This window comes from Topomyia yanbarensis, chromosome 2 (assembly GCF_030247195.1).
Source record: "Topomyia yanbarensis strain Yona2022 chromosome 2, ASM3024719v1, whole genome shotgun sequence".
Taxonomy (NCBI): domain Eukaryota; kingdom Metazoa; phylum Arthropoda; class Insecta; order Diptera; family Culicidae; genus Topomyia; species Topomyia yanbarensis.
The window spans coordinates 435,461,859-435,484,516 of NC_080671.1; the positions used below are offsets into that span (position 1 = coordinate 435,461,859).

The 22,658-nt window shown below is 38.4% G+C and overlaps 1 protein-coding gene across 3 annotated transcripts in view; it reads right to left on the reverse strand.

Moving 5' to 3' along the window:
* Positions 1-22,658, reverse strand: part of LOC131685524 (protein tweety-2-like) — a 280,502-nt gene that overhangs the window by 69,849 nt on the left and 187,995 nt on the right. For all 3 annotated transcript variants that reach the window (XM_058969314.1, XM_058969316.1, XM_058969317.1), the window contains exon 4: positions 3,486-3,710. In XM_058969314.1, the coding sequence (XP_058825297.1) occupies positions 3,486-3,710 (225 nt within the window). The remainder of the gene's footprint in view (positions 1-3,485; positions 3,711-22,658) is intronic.

Below are 22,658 nucleotides of genomic sequence, written 5' to 3' on the forward strand. Positions count from 1 at the left end.
TTTGTACGTTTAGAATGGGAGAGATTGTGAATGTATATGAGAAAGTATGCAATTTATTGTGTTAGTGAGTGTTAGTATGAATCAGATTTAAGACATAGTAATAAAAGAAAAATAAGTCAAGCAAAGACAGATGGAGGTAGAACACAAATATAGATTATTTTTAGTTTGCACGGATAATTTTAGAGCAGAGTAAGGCTAAAAAGTGGAAGAATATAGAGATTTTCTACACTATTGAGTAAATGAAATTATACTAGCTGCATAAAGAAATAGATAGTACATGCATCTATACTACTTTTAGGTGTTTGGCGATGTGGTTCGCATGGATTAGATTTCTTAAAAAACTACGTGTTTCAGTTTATTATGTTGGGCTAGTTGAGCATTAACTAGTGACTGAACAGTATGTTTAAGGAAAAGGTCCCATCCATAAGAGACTGAAAACAGCGAATCCGATTTGTTATAGACGAGTGTTACTCACAATCTTCACGAGCCAGAGCGACAGTTCGAACGAATTAAAAGATAAAAACACCCACCGTCAGTCTGATGATCTCTTATAGATGACAGTCCATCCCAAGATCAAATGAGTCTTCGACCAGCTGGACCAATATGTCCCTCCATTCGAAAGTAGAAACATCCATATCGGCTATCCGCCAAAACACTCGATCTAATGATTATGCGTCATGAGATTCAGAGATCAAAGAACCAGCACTCGCTCGGATCTCCCACGCTTATTCACCACCCAAGAGTATGCGCCCTGAGGCTCATCACCGAAGCTCAGAGAATAGCAGATTATGGTAGCGTTATACCTTTAATTTGAAACTAAGTTTGCATAAATCGGTTCAGCCATCATTGAGAAAATTGTGGGAGTTTAAATGACACACACATACCCACAAATACACATACATATATACACACACAAGCATTTTGATTACATAGCCTTTCTTTATACGAGAAAGTCAAAAAGAAAGAAATTAAGTAGAAGAGTATAAATTGATCGATATTATTTTTGGTACATATGAGTATTGGAAAAGTAAACTGGTAGAAGTACAAAAACAGAGTAAGGAAGTAAAAGAAGAGAACACATGTAACATGCAAACTACTTGAAATCGTCTAAATGTCAACAAATGATACTTTTTTACTATTAACGACAATAGTATTCTGTTAGAATTTTTTCATATTATGCTGATCGGGAATGGATGATTCACGAGCGTCGGTAAATTAATCGTACCTTAATTTGTCCAATCCGATCTTTCCGAATGAATCGAATCGAATGCACAAATTGAACACCGGTAAAAAGTGACCAATGAATCCCAGGAAGGATTACCCACTATTCAATCATATACGCCAGTTCTGCATCCATTCCCTGACTCATCCGTCACAGAGCCGTGTTCACATATACTGCCATTAAGCTGTTGAACAATGTTTGCAAACACAGCCCACAGAAGAAGTCAATCCACGGTGAATCGCCAATCGGCCACGCCTGTGTGCACAAGCTGTTGGCTGACCGTTAGTTTGGGCTGGTGCGGAGTATGAAAAAACACAAAACAAAAAAAGGCTCATAAGCCCTCTCGGTCTCCTCGAAAAGATTTTGGAATATTTTTACAACAACAAATATACAGTACAGTACAAATATTTCTCGTGTCAAGCTAATCATGTGATTGAACAAATTTCATACTTCTAAAATTCCGTCTTAAATAGAGACATTTTGAAACTTTCTACTATATCCTTTGGAAACAAGGACATTGATAAGACAGAACAAAAGACAGATGTTACGACAGGATTAAAATAATTAGAGCAAGCTAATTACTTCCTCAAACCTTTCAATGCTAGAACGTGTCAGCTTGGAGCAAAACAGTCGAAAATGGTTTTTCACCCAGAGATGAATAATTTTTGTATTGCTTTTTTGCCGGATGCAATGCCAGCTTGTTTTTGTTTCATTTACAATGAACGAATAAAAGCATCGTTCATTGGAATTTTCACGCGCAATTTTCCAGTGTACGTTGATTTCCGTATATTTAGTTTCTTTACTGTTTGTGGTTTGACTGTTTTTGCTTTTCGTCCTACTGGTTATGATAATAGGTCCCGTCAGTTATATTTTGCGTTTTGTTATCGTAAATGAACCAACCAGAAAGGGCATTGGTCCAGAAGGAACAAAAAATTGATCCACATTTCATTGGATAATCGTTAGTTTGCAACCGTAAATCGGCGTTGAATTAACCACAGTTCCCTTACCAATAAATTCAACCAAATTTTCGACAAAACCACACACAAAAGACACAAAAACCACCCATATTATTGATTTTGAGCGGAAGTTTGTTGTTAACCTACGAGGAAAAAAAATCGGTAACTGCGCAAGAGTTGTACCCAACAAGGAACACAATAATTTTTATCCGGCAAATTTGCAACCCTGCCCGCCAGACTTGGCAAGTACAACACAAAACCGGATGTCACGGAATGGAACAAATCACAAGAGTAGCGTGTACAAATGTTCACTACTGTAGTGTCGTATCCCCCCTCCCAAACCTAGCTTCTCCAGCAGGGCTCAGTACATCGACACGGCCGCCGTTGCAGTTTGCATGGAAAGTACAATTCAGCGATATTTTTAGGGACCTCCCAGCCCCAGTGCAGCAGCATCGTGTCACTGTGCAGCAGCAGCTCGCTCGTCATCATCATCATCATCACCACCGTCCCGCCAGCAAAGTATATGTATGATTATGCTGCTGGCAATCTCCTCTTCTCACTGGCGGTGACAGTGATGGTGGCGCAGGATAAATATATCATCATCTCACAATCTATTTCCAGCTGAGTCAATAGACACAATGGTTCAGTTTGCAATGCAAGGAAGTGTACTCGCGTTTTCCTGATTTCCTGATGTACTCTGGCCCTATTCAACCGACCGATGGATGGATGGGACGAATGTGTACGGGCATGTCCCGGAATGGGACACCATAGTGCGCGAATGGCGCTGATGATGGTGTGATGACGAGGATAATTACTGGAGTCCCAGGGTAGAGATTCGTGAGACAACTGTCGCGTCTGTGTTGGTTCTGGTTCTAGCTGCAGTCCTAGCTGAGCTGGGTTGGGCCGAATACAAAAGGGATGCAGGTCCAGGTGGGATATTTCCGCCTGATGGAATCTTTATTGGAAGTCCGTTCCCACTTTCCTGGTGGTAGTTAGGATTCCCATGGGTCTACGATGCCTTGCATAGCGAATACTTACGTAATGACATAAGTTTTTTTCTTCTATCGTTACGAGTCGAATTACTGTCCAAGCCGAGAGACATGGTTAGATTGTGCTACTCAACCATTAGAATTCAAAAGCGACCCGCGTCACGTTTCAATTGCCGTTTAATTTAAATAGTAACGAGACTTCTAAAAGCAAGTATAAAAAACTACAAATAAACCGGATATCCATCATCATGAGGAAATGCTTTCATGGTGCCATCAAATTGTCAATTGTATTAATTATCTAACCAGTGTGGTACTCACATCCAGTAAGCTCTTCAGCGTCATATCCGAGTAGGAGGGCCTCGTTAGGTAGACCACCGTTTCCAGCGCGTTGATGGCCAGCGTCGTGTTGTCCTTCACCATCTTGACCGTGTCCTGGAGCAGGTACTGGGCGGTTTGGTTGTACAGCTGCGGTGGCTGCTCGAACTTGGCCTCCAATTCCGAGAGGACCACTTTCGATTTGAGATTCTGCTTCACCATCTCGGTCTGTGGGAAGAAAGGAGAAAGAAAAAGAGAGAGTCAGAACACAAACAATGTGGTGGTGGTGGTGTCGCGGTTCATTAGATATTTTTCCAGTGAAAGAAGACATATATACAGAGCACAAAGCAGAGGCCTGGTTTAGACTACATAATTAACATTAATGAAAATTGATGTCTTTCGTCCCTCGTCAGCACCGGGGTCGTTTTCTCTGTGCTGCGGGAATGCTCGAGTTGGAGAACTTTTAAATGAGCAGACACGGTAAAAAAGGTTGGCGTATCGAATGTATCGCTAACAAGTTGATACGGTGGTGGATTTTAATGCCGTTTTGCTGCTAAGCTCAATTACCTCTCTACAGCCTCTACATATAATATCGTGAAAAGGATAAGGAGAAGTTATTGACTTTGTGCTTCAAATATTGCGAATCATTTGTAAAATCCACTTGTTTGTGTGTTTTCACGTTTATTTTTGAATGAGTTATGGAATTAGCGTTTCGACTTCGACTCATCAGAATTCGACACTACCTTAGTGACAGGACTAAGTTAGTGCCGAATTGACGCTAGCTCCAAAAAACGGAAACACGATTGGTGTTCATGAGCACACACCTAGTCAAACGTGATATCCCGCAAGAGAAGATGTTCTGTTTAAGCTGATGAGTACTAGTGAAGTCGAAACTTGACAGCATTGGCTTGCTAAGTCAAACCATGTTTCGACATCACCGGTTCTTATCAGATTAAACAGCTGGACGAGCTTCTTGAAGAAAGTTGTAATGTTTATTTGATTGCAGTTTTTTATCATGATTTGGGAAACAATTCCAATTAAATTGGTGAAATGAAACGAACAGAACACAATTTCATGCACATGCAATCCAAACGAGAATTCCAAATTGTTGGCTTATAGCTTCAACCAGTCGCCACATTTTAGTCGCCATCTATGATTACTGACTAATGTCAGCTCGCTGAATCGTCGCGTCGTTTCTATAAAATTTATTCTACCTATTATTTTTATTATAATTTATTGATTTGATTCGGTTGAACGCTTTATTTAAACGGAACGGAGCTATATATTTTCATACTAAAAACAATGAAACAGATTTGAATGCTTGTCCAGCAGATCTCGTCCGAACTACTTGCCATTGCACGTGGAAATATTTTTTTTCCTCGCCAACTACGTCTTAGAGGTCGTTCATTTTTATCTCACTATTGTGTCATCATCGTGGTTGTTGCCTTCATGTTCGCGATCAGATGTTCTGTCTTGTATATTGTCTTTATTGGTTGCGAGGGTGAACTTCCTCTGGCTGTTGATTTTTAGGTACTTGACGCAACTTTTGCAATGTATCTCAGCAAAGGGATTCCATGAGAAACCAGCCAACCGCAAAATATGACCACCGCCGATTCGCACGAAATTTTGCAATTATGTTCGGTTTATGAATCTCTACAATTTTCTCTTGCTATTGCAATATTTTAATACAAAAGCAGTTTTTCAAAAGAGCGTAATTTAAACAGCAGAGCGAGTTATAGGGGAATGAATACTTTTTCTATTTCTATTTTTCCAAAACAAATTTATGTTAAAAATTTAAATTACAAAGAAACCCATTTTTTGTAATTTTTATATTTTATCAGCAAATACCTAAAGAGCAAAGTAATATTTTGATTGTGATTGCATAATGGAGAACTTATCTTTTTTCCTTTTTTATTTCGACTATGTTAGTCACATTTTCTTTTTTACATTTTAACGACACTCAATTCATTCATCATTGATTGATGCTAATCGTCGACAGGTTTTCAGTGGTGATCTTGCATGGCTTAATTTTTATCGGTTGTCACGGTAAAGATGGACTGGTCTGTCTATACCAGGACACATGCTAGTGAACTCGGGTGATTCGTAGTTATGCTGCCTAAGCTCGACCCTCATTAGCAGAAGACAAAAATTAAGCCCGTGCGATATTAAGCCGGTTCTAGTGACCCTGCCATTTCTAGTTTTCCGATCTATTTACTTCACATCCTTGCTTTCACTTGAGTACTATGGCTCTAATTTTCATAACTTTCCCTACTCAGTAATCTCTAGCTAATTGAATGTCGTTAAAATGTAAAAAAGGAGAACTTATCGATAAAAAAGAAAATCGTAATTTTATTACAGAATGCGATTTTATGTATCAATTCAAATCAAAATGCTTTTAACAAAAAAGCTTCCAAAATTCGATAGTTGACGAGATATTTCGAATTTTGCTCCAACAGAAATAATTAATTCGTGTGATTATGCCCTTTTCAAAAGTTATTTTTCATTTCCCCATCATAAAATGTCAACAATCTAATGTTTAAGAAACTTTTTCAGTGTATTTGGATCATGCAGAAGCTTTCAATAAAAAAGTTTTCCTAACAACAGCTTTTGATATATTTTTATAAATCACACTATTTTCAGCCAAAAATACAATTTTATTTTCGAGTATGATTCTAAAAGCCATTTCCAATCTAAACGTTCATAAAGAAAATTTTCTGAAATGTCAAAGAGATCTTTTAACAACACAATTATTTTGTTTTATTTCGACCTTTTCATAAGTTATTCGCGTTTTTCCATCAATAAGAACAGTAGGTTTTTTAAAAGTCCCATAACATTTCCTGTAACTTTCCCTTTGACATAGATGCGATATTGGAAACCATTTGGAAGTTTTCAGTGTATATATTTTTTTTCATTGTATATATTTTTTGTGCAGAAGTATTCATTCCCTGGGGCACGTAGCTGGAGCCCTCAAACCCGCGAAATATTTTGAAAATAAATTTTAAAATCATAATTATCAGCGATTTTTAAATTAATTTTGTAGCTCGTTTGGTGTAAACTAATTAGTGAGAAAAGGTTGAAGAAGATGGATGTTTCCAACAACCAAAAACAAAAGTCAAGAAACTCAGTGTGGTTTATGCTTCTGTTCGAGCCAGTGCGAAGCAAACGACAAATATAGTTACTTTTATAGTGTGGCTGAAAAACAAAGGAAACTGCTACTATACTTCCTGCCTTAGTAATCTGTCGAGATGAGTGAGTCGCAGAAGCAAGAAGTGGTGCTCTGGCTAAACACTGTGATTACTGATGACTCACCGAGTATTCGTGATGAGGAACATTTTTTGAAGGTGAAAATGGAGGTTAGACTTACGATAGTCACCTTTATCGAGTTCTACCATGTCAGGTATTCAACGTTCATAGCGTTCAACAAATTGACCCAGGTGAAACCAATCATTTTGAATAATTTAAAGCACATGGTTGTGTGTGACAATGCTACATTTAACAGCTTGATATATATGATCGGTGAGAAAATCAATGTTCGGTTACTAGATCGAATATCGCTTACTTGCAGATACAGGGAGAAATGCAATACAAAACATAATGCGATAGTACAATTACACATAGTATTCTTTGCACATATCAAGGACAAACTAACACGTTCCAGTTCTGTGAAAAAACGGCACATTACGGTTTACCCTGATCAGAAACCACTGAAAACAAACAATTACCAAATTTGTGGCACCTGTTCGGGTAATATTGACAACAGCAAAAACTGCGACAAGTATCTCAAAATTTGCAGCCACCACAATCATTGAGGAAATTCACACTTGTAAAGGCAACAAGCAAGGAAGAAATCAGATGTTCACGAACATAAAGACAGCAGCCACGATGATGACACGGAAGTGTTCAACATCGAGATAGATATGAACGACCCGCTATACGCAATTGGAGAGGAAAAAAATATTTCCACGCCTCGTTACTAGGTCTCTACGTGCGATGACTAAGGCTCCCAAAGTAAACACTTCATCGCAAGTCACGTTTAACAAAACTCAGATGCACTACTCGATATTGGCAACTCTATTCTAAATTTAAGTGACAAGTTTTTGAGTTGTGCTCAATTTGAATTTCTATATTAGGTCTATGTACTCTGTATTCTTAATGTAAATACTAGGCATCACGTTCAAGCGTACTAGGCAAAAAATTATTTCAATTTACTGAGAACGATATAGTCGAGACGACAGTTTTTGTTTTTGCGTCATTTTAACGCAATATCATTTTCATTAGCACTTATTTTAATTTTCATGCAAGGATTTCGTTTCGTATTAATACACTGTTGCGACTAAAATGTTGTGACTGGTTGAATCTATAAGTCCTATATTTTCGATTCCATGTCTTCAGTATATGGCAGTCTCTTGGTCTGTTTTTTGTTCGTTTCAGAATAAAATGAGTGAGATGATCCGAAATCACGGAGGAGGAAAAAAGAACCAGCTAATCTAAGTTGCTTCAAGAGCATCTCTTCTATCTTTGCTATGCACTCAGAATGAGTGCTTTCGGATTGCCCTCTGATCCTCTCAGTTTGGTTTGAATAAAACGACATTTTCGAAAGCACCTTACGTCTTCGTTACCCGCACAAAGTTCAACGTTAGGTGCAACAACTTTAATTGAAATTGGTAAAACAAATCTATGTAATCATCCCAAATTTTGGTAAAACAAATTTATGTAATCAAAAAGCATTACAGTTAATATTGCCGAAAATAGTCTAATGTATTATCATTAAAATTGAAAATATTATAAATTTGAGTTAAACAGGAGTTGAACAGTTTTCCGCCTCTACAAATCGCCTGCCTAATCAGAAGATTTGTACCGTATTTCGACATTCTCTTGTATTTGCATTTGTATTTAAATAATCGAAGTCCAACTGACGCTGAGTCTTAATAAACTAAACTAAAAAGAAATGACCAGAAGCTGGCAACAAACGGTTACGAAACTGTATAAAACTAATGACGAAGTCGAAGATGTTGCAATAATCGTTGAAGCGACGGGTGATTTCCAATATCTGTCTGTTGCCAGTGTAGTTCGTGTTGCGCATTTCAGCCTGCAGCAGTGTTCGAGAACGGAGGACACGGGTTGGTGCGTGGAGGTTAATTTGTGATGGTAGATCGGGAACACCATATTAGGCAGAAGCTTAGACACGAAGGTGGCTTGCGACGCGTGACTACGATCTTCTAAAGTCTTATGTCCCAATAATCGACAACGGTGGTGGCAGATCCAGCGGATTGTTCCATGGCAATTGACGTAATGCATATCGTATGAATCTGCGCTGTACACATGTAATAAATATTAAAAATCAAATTCAAAAGCAATAATTCGTCGATGTACTATAGCCTTTATTGTATCAAAAAACACATTTTTCAAGTGCCTTAGTTTTGGAACTGTTTTCACTAATTAAAACTAATCAAAATTACATTCAGTTTCCAGTGACTACCTCAAGTCACCAGGATTAACACATCTATGCAAAAAGTTTTAAACCCCTCTCGAAACAAAATCCTAGCTACGGGCCTGTTTCTGTAACTCGTTCTCAGATAGTTTTGTTGTATAAAATAGGATAATCGAACTTCTTTTTTTCGAAAATGCTACTTGTGGAAATTTTTACGCCCTTTGCTCATTTAAACAATTGCTCCATGGAATCTGAGCATGATAGTCCGTAATATGTCGTCTGTTAACAGAACTGGCTCGTATTAAGATTCAACTGAGAAAGCTTTGAAAAGCAGCCATCTTCGAAAACGAGTAAAGTTTTTTGTCACACCGTTGAAAAAATCTTCATGAAAATCAATCAGTAATACTCTACCAATGCCCCGAATACATTGATTCATTTTCATGAAGATTTTTCCAACGGTGTGAGAAAAAACTGTTTTTTTTCGTTTTCCAAGACGGCCGCTTATTAAGACGTTCTCAGTTGAACCTTAATTTACCCTTGATATGTACAAAAAATCTTTGTGAAATGGTGCTATCGCTTTTACAGTCAGTGTTACCGGGACAGGTAGGAGAAAATGGGTTTGTCCTTCGTAAGGGATTGCATTTCTCCCAATTGTGACATTAATGTTTTATTGGCCTGTAGCCGACCCTCGATCTTGATCTTAATTATAGCATTGTCACACACAACCCCGTATTTTGAATTGTTATGCAAAATTATGGTCAATTTTTTAAACGTTATGAAGACTGAATACCTGACAAGGTACAACTCGATAGAGGCAAAAGTTTGAGCCAAAGTACCACATCATGAATGCTCGGTCCTGTGCGAAAAGACCGAAGCAATAGCCGCCGTATTTGGCCGCAGCACCACTTCTTGCTTCTGCGACTCACTCATCTCGACAGATCGTCACGACGAGAATTGAAATTACAGTTGAATTTTTTTTCAGGCAACATTTTCTCATCAATTTGTTCAAACCAAATAAGATACAAATTTGCTAAAAGTACATACTCTTCTTTTCAAAAATTGTGAAATTTTTGGATGTGCCCTAGAAGGGCGTGCACTTCTGGCAACGTCCCGTAATTCGACATGAAGGCTGCAACAAAACTACGATCGAAATTGTTTTACCACCAGATAGCGTACGCAGCACTGCTACCGTTTAAATCAGAATGGTATTTATTAGTTCTTGATTTTTTGTCAGACTAGCCATCAAGAATGCATGAGATCTTCGGCTTCTTGAATAAAGCTGTAATGCTTGTTTAATCGCTGTGCTATACCTTGGGAAATAGTTTCATTTAAAGTTTCTAGAAATTGCATCAATGCCGTACTGGACGTAAGCTGCCGTTATAAGCATATTTGTCCCATGTTCCATGGGATTCCCTATATACATGGGACATTTATGCGTAGAACGGCAGTAAGGGTGCTTTCGAAAATATCCTTTTAACCAAAATGAAAGGATAGGAGCGCTATATACTAAAGACATGCAATCGAAACCTTAGATTCGTCTTACTAACTTCAAGATGCATCCAGTCGCAACATTTTAGTCGCTCTCCGGAATTACTTATATGTGTCTCTCTACTCCTCGTCGCGTCGTTTGTACCTTTGCATACCTATCAAATGGTAATTGGTAACATAATTGGGGTAACCTGTTTTATACGATCGAAAAGATTGAGCTTATATTATTACTTGTATCGATGGATAAACTATCTAACAATATACGACAATAATTTCACAACCCAATTTGAAGTATTTACTGCTGTTGCTGTAAGGTTGTCGCGAGAGATCGTGTTCTGTTCTGTTGTCACAATCAACTAGTTATTAGCAGTCTGACGAAGTGTAGCAAGTTGTACGGGATCTAGCACAGCTTTGAAGACTTTGAAGACTGACATTGCGTCGAAGAAGACAATAACTGGACATTATGCAGATAAGACCGAGTATGTACATTGGAAGGTAATACAGTGCGAAGCTCAACCCTATTCCGCTCATCCGGCGTCCAACGGGATTAGCTGGGAGGCGTCTTTAGATAGATGACTCGTACCTGAAATCGGACTCGCGGATAGATGGTTTCTTTTTTTAGGCTTTTTTTGCCCAACAGATGTTGAATGGAGTTGCTGCATTTAACGTTAAGTACTTTATTCACGAGTCCCATCCCAGGTTCGTACTACATCAGAAAGGGCACCTACTCCTTTTGACTTGGTGAGGCTAGCGCCAATATTTTGCTCATTGTATAACCAGAGTATTAGCGGAATCTGTGCAGACGGGCCAGATACCAGTGGCAGATGGTGTGTGTACAGTGGGAATATTACAGACTGTATCAAAATTTGACCCGCATGTCGCATATTGAGGCTTTGGTCACGGAACTAAAAATTATCGTTTAAATTTCAAGCGCATGATTTGTGGTGATATTTCGAACACAAAAGACATTTTTCCGGTGAAAGAAACAACAGAAATTTGCGATCATTTCCTATTCGATAAAATATCAGTGGTAGGTAGTTCGACAAATGGTCGCCTCCAATTTCATCTCCAAACAACGCTTCATTAACTCCCATCGATATGGGTAGCATTACAGAAGAAATGCTAAAATTTTTAACAGCGATCAATTTTTAATTTTAAATTCTACATACATAAATTTTTATAAGATAATTCATCAACAGTGCTATCTTTGAAATGAACCACCTTGGTTAGGCAACTATTTCTCCGTTCTTATTGTATTACGAATAGCTGAGTATGCTTCATTTTATTATTTTGAGAATTTCACATCTATTGTCGTATGTAATTTTCAATGTCTTTGATTTGATAGTATTATAAGGGAATACATATCCGCCGGGTGATGCCAATCGAGCTGACCTTTCTTTGGACTGAGCAAACTAATTTTTTAGTTTCTTTTGACATTAAAAATGTCTTACTCCACTATCTGGGGCTAGGTGTCATTCTAAAATCTAAACTATTTCCCATGTAACGAAACTATGTAAGGTTTGCACGCTTATAACTCCGATATTACTAGATGGATTTTAATCATTCATACACCAACCGATTCAGAAACACCTAACTTAAATATTGGTAATAATTTAATATCTCCCCAATAAAAGTAGACTTTTGGAAATTGGTAAAATTAAAAAGTTCACGAAAAATGGGAAAATTACCATTCGTGAGGCAGATTTCTCAGACACAGCCGTCGTTAGAGGGCACCTTAGTCGCTCAATCCAACACGAAAAGTCATAAATAGAAGTGACGCATGTCCGTTTAAATCAGTTGTTGCTAATATCCCATACGAGCAACATCGTCTCCGGGCAATGAAATAAGCGCTATCGATTTTCGGCAACGTTGGCATTTACACACACTCGCACCTAAGTGACTAAACCATATACGGTTAGTTTATAAATAGAGGTGACGCGTACACGTTTGAATCAGTTTTTGTTCTTATGTCGAACGGGTAAGATCATGGCTGCAGCGTCTGGACACTGCACTAAGCGGTAGACGCTATGCATTTTCGGCAGCGGTGGCCGTGTGCGGATTTTTCGGGTACCAGCACGGTGTCACAGAATGATTTGCAAAGTGGGTGGGTGGGGTGGTTTGGATTTAATTCAATACGGCAGGATGCGACTTATGTGTGCTGCTTGAGAGTGTTGCGTCGAAAAAAAATATTTATTTTATGCATGCGTGTGCGTTATAACTTGTTAATCCATGTTTACGGCGCTTTGTAGCTGCGTAGAGTAAAGAGCCTATTGGCTTTCATATGTTTCATATTTCGGTTATATGTTTTTTTTTATCAGTAAGGCATCTGACAACGTGCTTCTGTAGTTATTGCCCTGTTCAGCAGCGTAGTATTTTATATAGGAGAGTACACTCAGGTTTTTTGCGCGGTTTTTTTTGCGCGGTATTTTTTACGCGGATTTTGAAATTTACGCGGTTTTCATTTACGCGTTTTTTTGAAATTTACGCGGTTTTCATTCACGCGTAAAAAAAATCTGTAGTTGCATCGGAAACAATCACATTCCCAGCAGAACTTTTTGTTTTCTAATTTCAAACACTTTTGTTTCGTACTACACAAAACGAAAAATTTTAAAACAGAACTTACCATCCCAGCAGCAGTTTAGGCGGGTGCTCTTTTTCGATTAAAATTCAAGCCATGTCTTAAGCGTTACTGGACTTAAAATTGTTTTCCCAGTTTTTTTTTATTAATTTGACTAACTAGGAAACCAATTCAATGGACATTTACTGTGCGAGGGGAATACGCATAGTTTTGTCTGAGTAGAATGGTGACTGTTGAATCATGTATGATGGTTCATGTATGACGGTGCTGACTTCGCGAGAAGAGTCGAAAACTAGTTACCAAGTTGCGGAAGTCATATGAGCACGAAGAACAAATGTTTTGTTGTCATATCCATTGGTTTACTTTCAGTGTACTAAATCGTCAATCAATTATATTAATTGTTCTCATTGTATTGAGCACTTTCATATAATTTAGAGTAGTACCATGTTAACCCTGTTAACATGTTAACCATATTTCTTCATGAGTACAAAAATATTATAGTTGATCGTTGGCGTGAAATCAAAACTAGGAGTCCCTTCTTTATTTCTTGCATCTGCTGCATTTTTGGGCAATATTTGTAAACGAGTTTAAAGAGTCTCTGAAAGTGTCCAAAAGCTGTTGTAAAGCTTAGTAATCCCTGAAGTACTTGACGATCATGTATAATATAACGTCATCAGCGTAGAATATACGACATTCCGGTGGTAATACTGTAGCTAGATCATTGATAAAGAGTGTGAATAAGAGTGGGCCCAAATTACTTCCTTGAGGAACATCCGAGTTATTCGAAAATGGGGCTGAGAACACTTGAAGTGACTGAATACCAGAAGTGACTGAATATTCTAGCTTGCTGATTGCTGCTATAACGATCTGTAACAGTGAAGCTTCTCAAAGGACAAATATTCAATGAAGTGTCTCTACAAGCGCGTGCAATTTGATCAGCAAATGAAATAGTTTCATTGAATGCACTTTTAAAGTGGATGGTGAATAGGTCTCCAAAGGCAGACTAGCACTCTGCTCCTTCAAAAACATGTCAATAGGTAATACGTTCTCCTTCCGCTTGGAGTTCACGAATTACCAAAACTGCCAGGAATTATTGCGCTGGTTCGCTTGTGTTCGAATGGAGTAGCGCTTGTACAATAAAAGCTTATAGGATCGATAATTATTACTCGCTAGCGCAAAACGATGTTTGGCGAAACGACATCGTGTAGGGCAATACAATCGTAGTGCTTTAGTTCTGAGTCGTTTTAGATGTCGTGGATGTGTATTACCCCACGGTGGCTTACGAGCTGGTCTACGCAGAGGAACAAAATCAGCGATGAGGACATTAATCACAACAGTGAAATATTCAACGGCAGAGTCAATATCTCCCGTATCCTCAAGTGAATGGCAATCTGTATGAAGGAGTGTTGATGCAAATCCCAAGAAATCAGCTCGGTGAAAGTTAAGACCAAGATCAGATAATAACTTGTACGAGAGGATGATTTGCATCTATCACAGAAATTCAGCAGATTCGTGGATCTGACAGTCGGCTAGTGCTGTCTCATTCAATAAGACAAAGTCCAGGATACGACTGTAACTATTTTCAATGCTATTAATTTGCTTGAGACAGTTAAAGCTAAATTCACCCAATAGCGCAGCGCAAGCGGTAGAAATGTAAGAGCGAAGCACGTTGGCTACAGGTGGGACATTGTCATGAGTATTCCTAATGAAGCCAGATTGATTGAAGTCTCCAAACAATAATGCGCAATCATTACTTCCAAGGCATGAAAAATAGCATCAATCGATCGGACATGGTTGTTTGCACTGACTAGATCATTCTTACGATTTGGTGGTAAATAAATTACACCGATGCTGACAAAACGATCAGGTAGGGTCAGGTTAACGAACAACTGTTCAAGCGAAACTTCAATAGGTGTTGGATCGACGAAACTATTCAATGCAGTTGATACGGCGATGAGCACGCTCCCTCCGCGTGGTTTCCGGCTGTTCACGAAACTGCGAACGTTTCTATAAACAGCATATGTGTCACCAAAAAGCTGACGAGATTGAATCCTGTCACCTAACCAGGTCTCGGTGAGAACTACGGTTGCTAGGAAAACTTCATCGATTTTTGTGCGTAGGTCTCGGACGTTCTGGTAAAAAATCGTCAGTTTTTCATTGAAATCTGCATCAAGATCCGATTCCTGAAATTCCTCACATCATTCCAATGATGATCGTCTGATAACCTGTACCATTTGAAGCTTCAGCAGGACATATACTGCTTCTAGTGTGACCTGATGGAATAACGCTGGATGCTTAACTACCAAACAGATTTGATGAAGCGACAGAGTTTTGATGATCGGGTGATGTCACACACGTCTGGAAGGTATCATTACTGTAGGGGGTAGGTAAAGGTTTCAGCAAGAAAAAAATCACTTCTGTGAATTTTTTTAGAACTTTGGGTAAATTGAATTGACCAACACTTTTGTGTGTTAAAATGTATCATTTGAATAACATTCTGTAATTTTTCCATGTGAAAATATCCACAAGCGACTCGGCGATGAAGCTTTTTGTAGAACGTCTCTGGAAAAAAAACACGTTTTGCGATGTTACCTACCATTCAAAAACCACTTTACCAATTTATTTCAAATTTTGCATACACATTTCATGTGAAAAATACCTAACCCCTACGTTGAGTTTTTGAGTTCGCCAGTCTCCTTGGTTACCCACTGTACGCACATTTTCGTGTATTGCACACAGCCAGCGACCTCTTCCAGGTTCTCTGCTAAGCACACCATTAGTTGGTCTATCTTCCGTTATTCGCGTGGCATGTTCTGCTCGCTGTAGACTGTCGTGTTTTACCAGCTTTTCGATGCTACCATGTTTGTGTATTGGTTACAGCTCGTGAATTATGCATCTGTCATTTCTACTTTCAAAACGAATCATCGGGTGTATAAATGCATCTATTTTTCCGCACGGGAACTGTGAGCGAAAAACTCCCAAATGATTCGCTAATGTTCAACCAACCTCATACTTGTGCAACACAATGTCGATCTCCATTGCTACAAGTTGTTGGCTACACAGTGCAGAGATAGTTTGAATAACACATACCAACATCTCATGCTCATTCGAAGAGCTAGTAATCATATGTCGTTATGGCCTATGGTGTAGAGGCGTTTTTATCAAGTAGTTGTTTGTCGGTTCTAGTACTTATGCTACACGCTAGTTATTTTTTATAGTAAGGCTTAGTTCCCAACACATACATATAAACGGGATATTAATAACAGTGGTACAAAGAAAAAATGAGTCTATGACGATTCTGATAGGCCGGCAGCAGCGAGGCAAATGAAATCATCACACTCATCATGAGTGTGAAGCTTATATGTGCTATTTGTGTCGCCATAGCACGGATAGGTGCTTTTAGCGAGAAGATATTTTTTCGGCTCTAATCTGGGAATCGGATGACGAGATTTTTTTTCCAAAAATTTCGGGTCCCAAAATATAGCGCAGTAATAATACGATTGGGTGGGATGGGTGAGTGGTAATGTGAGGTGTAGAAAGGGAATCTTTGTGACCTTCTCAAGTAGCAAAACGATGCAAAACCCAATACTAACAAAATGCCATTGGTTTTTTTTCCAGAACGTTGCGCTCGTCTCAAAATGTGCGCGAAGAGCTCCATGCTCAAGAGGGATTATTTTTGGACACGTGTAAAACAGAAAAGGGGAGCGCGCTGTTGTAGATGTACTGCGCCGTTGGCGATTGAACGCAGAATACTTCTCTCAAACACACCGAGCACAGGCTAGTCTGGTTCCTTCAACGTCCATGCTTCAAGGCCGTTCAGAGAGTATCAGCAATTTGTGTAGAGCAACTTATGTGCGCGTCTGTGGGCTACGGGACTTTAGCTGACTGCTTCGCCTTTTTACGTCGCTACTTACTTCATGTCACGAGTGTACCAAAATATATGAAAACATTTACAACCTCGTACAGTACCCCATCGATTTTCACCTTGGAACACCGTTCGGTTTATCTATCTCTCTACCATGTTTGTATGTAGTTTGCCTTGCCACAGCTTACAGTCAGTCGCAGTCTCCCTTTTAGAAAGAACAAATTCCTCTTCCACTACCCTGTGATCAACGCCATTGATGGCGGTGTCGTCTGCGAAACCAAGAAAAATGAGAAATCTCGTAATAATGGTTCCGTTCCTATTAGATCTTCGTAGCGCACCTTCGTCTGGTATGTTGGGATTGGTATGTGCATTGCCCTTCATGAATGCTTCAATCGATCTGATGCCACAAACGAGTCGGATGTCTCTCCGGTTATTTCGGCCCATCTAGCGTCTTTCAAATCAGCTAATTGTCGGAAAACAATTATAAAGTTTTATCTGTCACAGTTCGTGGACCGTGCTTTTTAAGTATATAGGTAAAATCTTACGCATACCTAAGCGGTGCCTATTAGAACACGGCTATTTTATAAGTTTTTATGATAGGAATAAGACGAGTATCATTGATTTGATTTTTTTCAGGTGTCATTTATTACTAAATAAATTAATTGGCCGTAACTCTCGCATTTCGTTCATACACATAACAAAACATGTTCTAGTGATAATTCACAAGAGGACAAATGGTTAAAAGAGGAGAAAAATGATTGTTATTGCTCATGTTTGTTCAGAGCTTCCAGAACTTCTCGGCTTTTGAAAAAAATGCGTGAGCTTTCTTTTATGATTTTATTGCTTTTGGGAAATAAAAATCACTTCAGTTTTCTCATAACTATCTTTCAATATTTTGTGAACAGTTCTTTCGAATGTATGTGACACAAGTATAGTTATAAAAATTGTCTTTGTCCCCAACTGTGTCAATAACCAAAGGCGCCAAACTGCGAATTGAACGGTGACACTTTGCTCTCTGGGAGAAACGAAAATGCTACGCCGCAACACTTTAAATTGTTTGATATTATCCAAGCAACAATTGAAGTTTTATAACACGCTACAAGTGCAATCTACGTTTTATGAGTGGCTATAAAACTACCAAAAAACCCTATTTGTTACCAAGGTATCCTTCTTTTCATCATGAGCAGTCTTTAGAATCATATCTGAGGCGGTAACTTCTCGCAAGCAAATCTGTGATTCACTCATTTGATCGGAATACTAAAAGAATACGGGCTACAGATTAGTACAGCTGTGCGGATACGAATTCAGACAGCACGTAACGATGTACAGTAAACTCATATTTGGTGGCAGCGTTTTTTATTTACACACTTAGAAAAATCGTGTAAATCTATGTCTTCTGACCCTGACATATTTGAACATCTAAAATGGCGGTTTTACGTTTGATTTCAACTTTACATGGCGAATTGAATTTCGCACAACACGTAATTTTGCTATCCCTTTCGCTGGATGTTATTGTTGGAAGAGGATCTTTTTAACCCTCGGTATGCGCGTAAGTGTCTCTGCTTACGGGGCCGCCCAATCCCCGTTTGTTCCCTCTTCAGTAACAACAGTAATGTGAAGGTTAAATGATAATCAATTTCGGAGCAACGATAAGTCTACCCGCATACACTGGAAAAACTTTGAGCTGATGGTGGCTTCAAAACACATCACACATCATCACATCATACGTAATTTTGCTACACAATACCATTTGTTTTTAATATGTTAATCAGTAATTTTTTTCCTCTTCAAGTAGTTTTTTTTTGCATATTTCCATGTGTTTGACTCTCAAACCAAAAAAAGTTCATTTTAGCTTCCTCGTTAGTCGACCAGAGCTTCTGTGCAAGGTTTAACGAGACTTCACTCGGAATCAGCCTGTTGCTTTTGGCGTTCCAATATGGGAGCATTCATAAATTACGTAACGCAAAAATTGCCCAAAATTGACTCCCCCCTCCCCCTATGTAACAAATTGTCACAAATTTTTCCATCCCCCCCTCCCCTGTTACGTAACAAATTCCAAGAAAAAAATTTTTTTCTTCGATGAAAACATGTTACGTAACGATCTAGTTAACACCCCCTCCCCCCTATGTCACAACTTGTCACAACTTGTCGCACCACCTCCCCCCCCCCCTAAAAGCGTTACGTAATTTATGAATGGTCCCTATGTTTTAGACTGTTTGGATATAGTGTCCAACTGACACTAATTTGGTGTTATATTGGATTTATCGTTTAATTGATACCCCCAAGTTTATGTCCGTTACTGACGGATAGAATACAAAACACCGAAATCAAAATTTTCATCTCACCAGCATCAATCAAATCATTTGAACAATATTCCGACCATTTTTCACAGTGCCCGAACCAAAGCCGTCCAATTTGCATTATTTATCATCCATGCTGGTCGCAACTCTTGTACCCGCCATGGTTCTACATGGCACTCATAATGGCAATAGAGCAATAATGGGAAAGAAAGAGTGTGCCTTACTGACTATGTGTGTATGTATCAAGCACTGCTCCTTTTCCGCGAACGGTCTCACCATTCTTTCCCGCTGGTACTGCTGTCAGGCCACATGATGGCCCTCGACCCGACCCAACCCCAGCCGGGGTCTCCCCCATTGCGACCGTCAACGCTGACGACAGGGAAACGGGCATCAACGGGAGAAGCAAAAGAAAGAAGAAGAAAAAATCCAAAGTGTGTACGTAAATAAATGCCAACAATTTAATTGTAGCCGAAGTCCGCGGAGTGCGCACTAACTATAAGCACTTAGGAAATCGGTTGCCCGGCATGGCCCCGGAGTGCTTGGGGAACCCTTTACAATATAGTATGCTGGGAGAATTTCAATTAAGCCGTTCAGCTTTTAAAATGCCATTAGAGCATCGAAGGGCAGCCGAACTGGAGTCGAGAGTTTGTTTGTTCGAGCAGTTTCATTAATTGCCAAGTGCCACCCGTATTGGATTGTGCTGCGGGATGATAAAGGGGGGGGGGGCTGTTTATCGTTGACCATACGCTGGAGTTCTTTTATTCATATATGTGAACTGTAACTCCGCATATAAGCATATAAGCGAATTATAAGAACTAAGCAAAAGACAGTTCATTCGGATTTACATTTCAATACACATCGAGATAAAGAAGTTTTTTGGCATCAAAACAAACCACTGTTTTGCGATAAATAATTCACAAACATCCATAGGCGTCTTTAGTGTTTCTGATTCTCCTCGTCAGTAACTAACACCAACTTAATGCTAGTTAGATAAGTCCAAAGCAGCACCAAATTGGCGCTAGTTAGACACTAAAATCCAAAAAATCGCACGTCTTGTGTGAACGCTAAACTACTGGCTGGCACCGAGTGATGTCACGAGTGTATGCACAGAAGTTCTGTTTGCCGACGAGGAATGTGAATCGAAACCCTCTTTCGGTATAAGAACCAAACATCTACTACTATGCAAAATTCCCAAACGGGAAAATTTTTGGATGAAATCAATTTTTTTTTGTGCATAACAATACAAAACCTTACATAAAAAATGTTTTTTGGTGTTTCGAATGTATGGACGGTTTCAGGATGTGACACGTTTTTAAACCACCAAAAACTTTTGGTTTAGGCAAGATATGCTCCCAAAAACAATTAAGGCTAATAACTAGGACTATAAACTATTATTTCAGTACTAACAGTTATACGTACTCTCCGTACAACTGCAGTTATTGCAATTAGTCTGATTAGACTTCGCTGGAGCAGTGTTGCCAAGAATAGTTGCAGTTAAGGCTGGACAATGAAATTTTGATATATCTTTGTTGCCTTACAATATTATTGAAAACTAATAAAAACTACCAATTCTGGCTGTCTTAGGCTATCTTTTCCATGCAATTAAAATATTGTTATTATTGAGAAGTTTCCAGCACTGCGAGAGAAGCACGTATCTTCAACAAAACAGGTTTATCGTGTTTTTGACCGCAACAGCCATAAGGAAAAATAATTTTGGAACTAAATGTGCACCAGAAAAAGTTGAGTATAAGAGGGTTAACGAACCCAAAAATGATTTTTGGAACATTGTTATTTCGGAACAATGGAATAATGTGACATTGAAAACCAACTTTACTAGTTTAAAGCGCAGTGTTAGATCGATGATCCATATAAACGGGGAACTCGGTTTAAAATTTGCATGTGTTTTTCACAAGGGAAATGTCTGCCAGAGGTAAAGTATTAAAACGTTAGAAGTGCATCATTACAGCCGTGATGTGGCTTTATGTAGGTCGCTTCTTAGAGATTAAGCTCAATTGTAGCAACAGTTCCACCTTGTGTGCTGCAGGTGTAATACGAATTTATTTGGAGTTAATCAAAATGGAAGTTTCCTGGCACTTTTACTTCTGTGGCTTACTTATTCCACTGCGTAGCCGGGAGCACGATACTATACTGTTTGCTCAGTGGATAAGCAAAAAAGCGGTAGAAAGAATTTATTTTTAACTTCGGATATTTGCGGGATGAGAAGGTAGACTGATATTTAGGATATTTCGATATTCTCTATAAGAAAAGCTTTTATTGAAAATTCACGCAAGAGAATGTGTGAGTTGTGCTCTGGAAGCTGAAGTTGTCCCAATTGCTGAATCTCAAAACTTTAATTATCACTTCTGAAACGGCTTTTTATTGTAAAAACTCGTTTTAAACGAGACTCCACCTCCACACAACAATAGTTTATAGTTTAAAAAGAGTTGACAACCTAGTACTAAATTTCACAGCGAGTATGAAATATCACTAAAATGGAACAAATTTAATAAGTGATTAAAAATAAGAAACATAAATTCATGGACAAAATAATATAAACAAAAAAAGAAAGATAAAAATAAAAAAACAATGTTAAAAGCAGAAAAATGCAAAACAATTAAAGGTTACAAATAGGGATATCCGATTGTCATTCGATTAATCGATTATTCGGATATCTGATCTAATAATCGAAGCATTTATAGCGTCCCTCATTTTGACATTTCTAACTAAATGGTTACTTTCATTGTGCCGATTAATCCTTACATCGACTAAAAACAGTAAGAGTCGATTTCTTTACCCTCGCTTAGCGCTTAAGCCAGGTTTAAACGTACTGGTGAACCTGGTTTAAAAGATAAGCGAGGGTGAAGAAATCGGCCGTAAATGGACGAAACGAATGAAATGAATAAAATAAAGTAGCATGAGCGAAATTAACGAAACGAGCTAAATGAGCGAAATTTGCGAAATGAGCGGAATTAGCGAAAGGAGCGAAATGGATAAAATGGATGTAATGACTGAGAAATGAATGAGAAACGAATGAGAAACGAATCAGAAATGAATGAGAAATGAAAGAGGAACGAATGAGAAATGGATGAGAAATGAATGAGAAATGAATGAGAAATGAATGAGAAATGAAAGAGAAATGAATGAGAAATGAATGAGAAATGAAAGAGAAGTGAATGAGAAATGAATGAGAAATGAATGAGAAATGAATGAGAATTGAATGAGAATTGAATGAGAAACGAATGAGGAACGAATGAGAAATGGATGAGAAATGAATGAGAAATGAATGAGAAATGAATGAGAAATGAATGAGAAACGAATGAGAAACGAATGAGAAATGAATGAGAAATTAATGAGAAATGAATGAGGAATGAATAAGAAATGAATGAGAAATTAATGAGAAATGAATAAGAAATGAATGAGAAATGAATGAGAAATGAATGAGAAATGAATGAGAAACGAATGAGAAACGAATGAGAAATGAATGAGAAATTAATGAGAAATGAATGAGGAATGA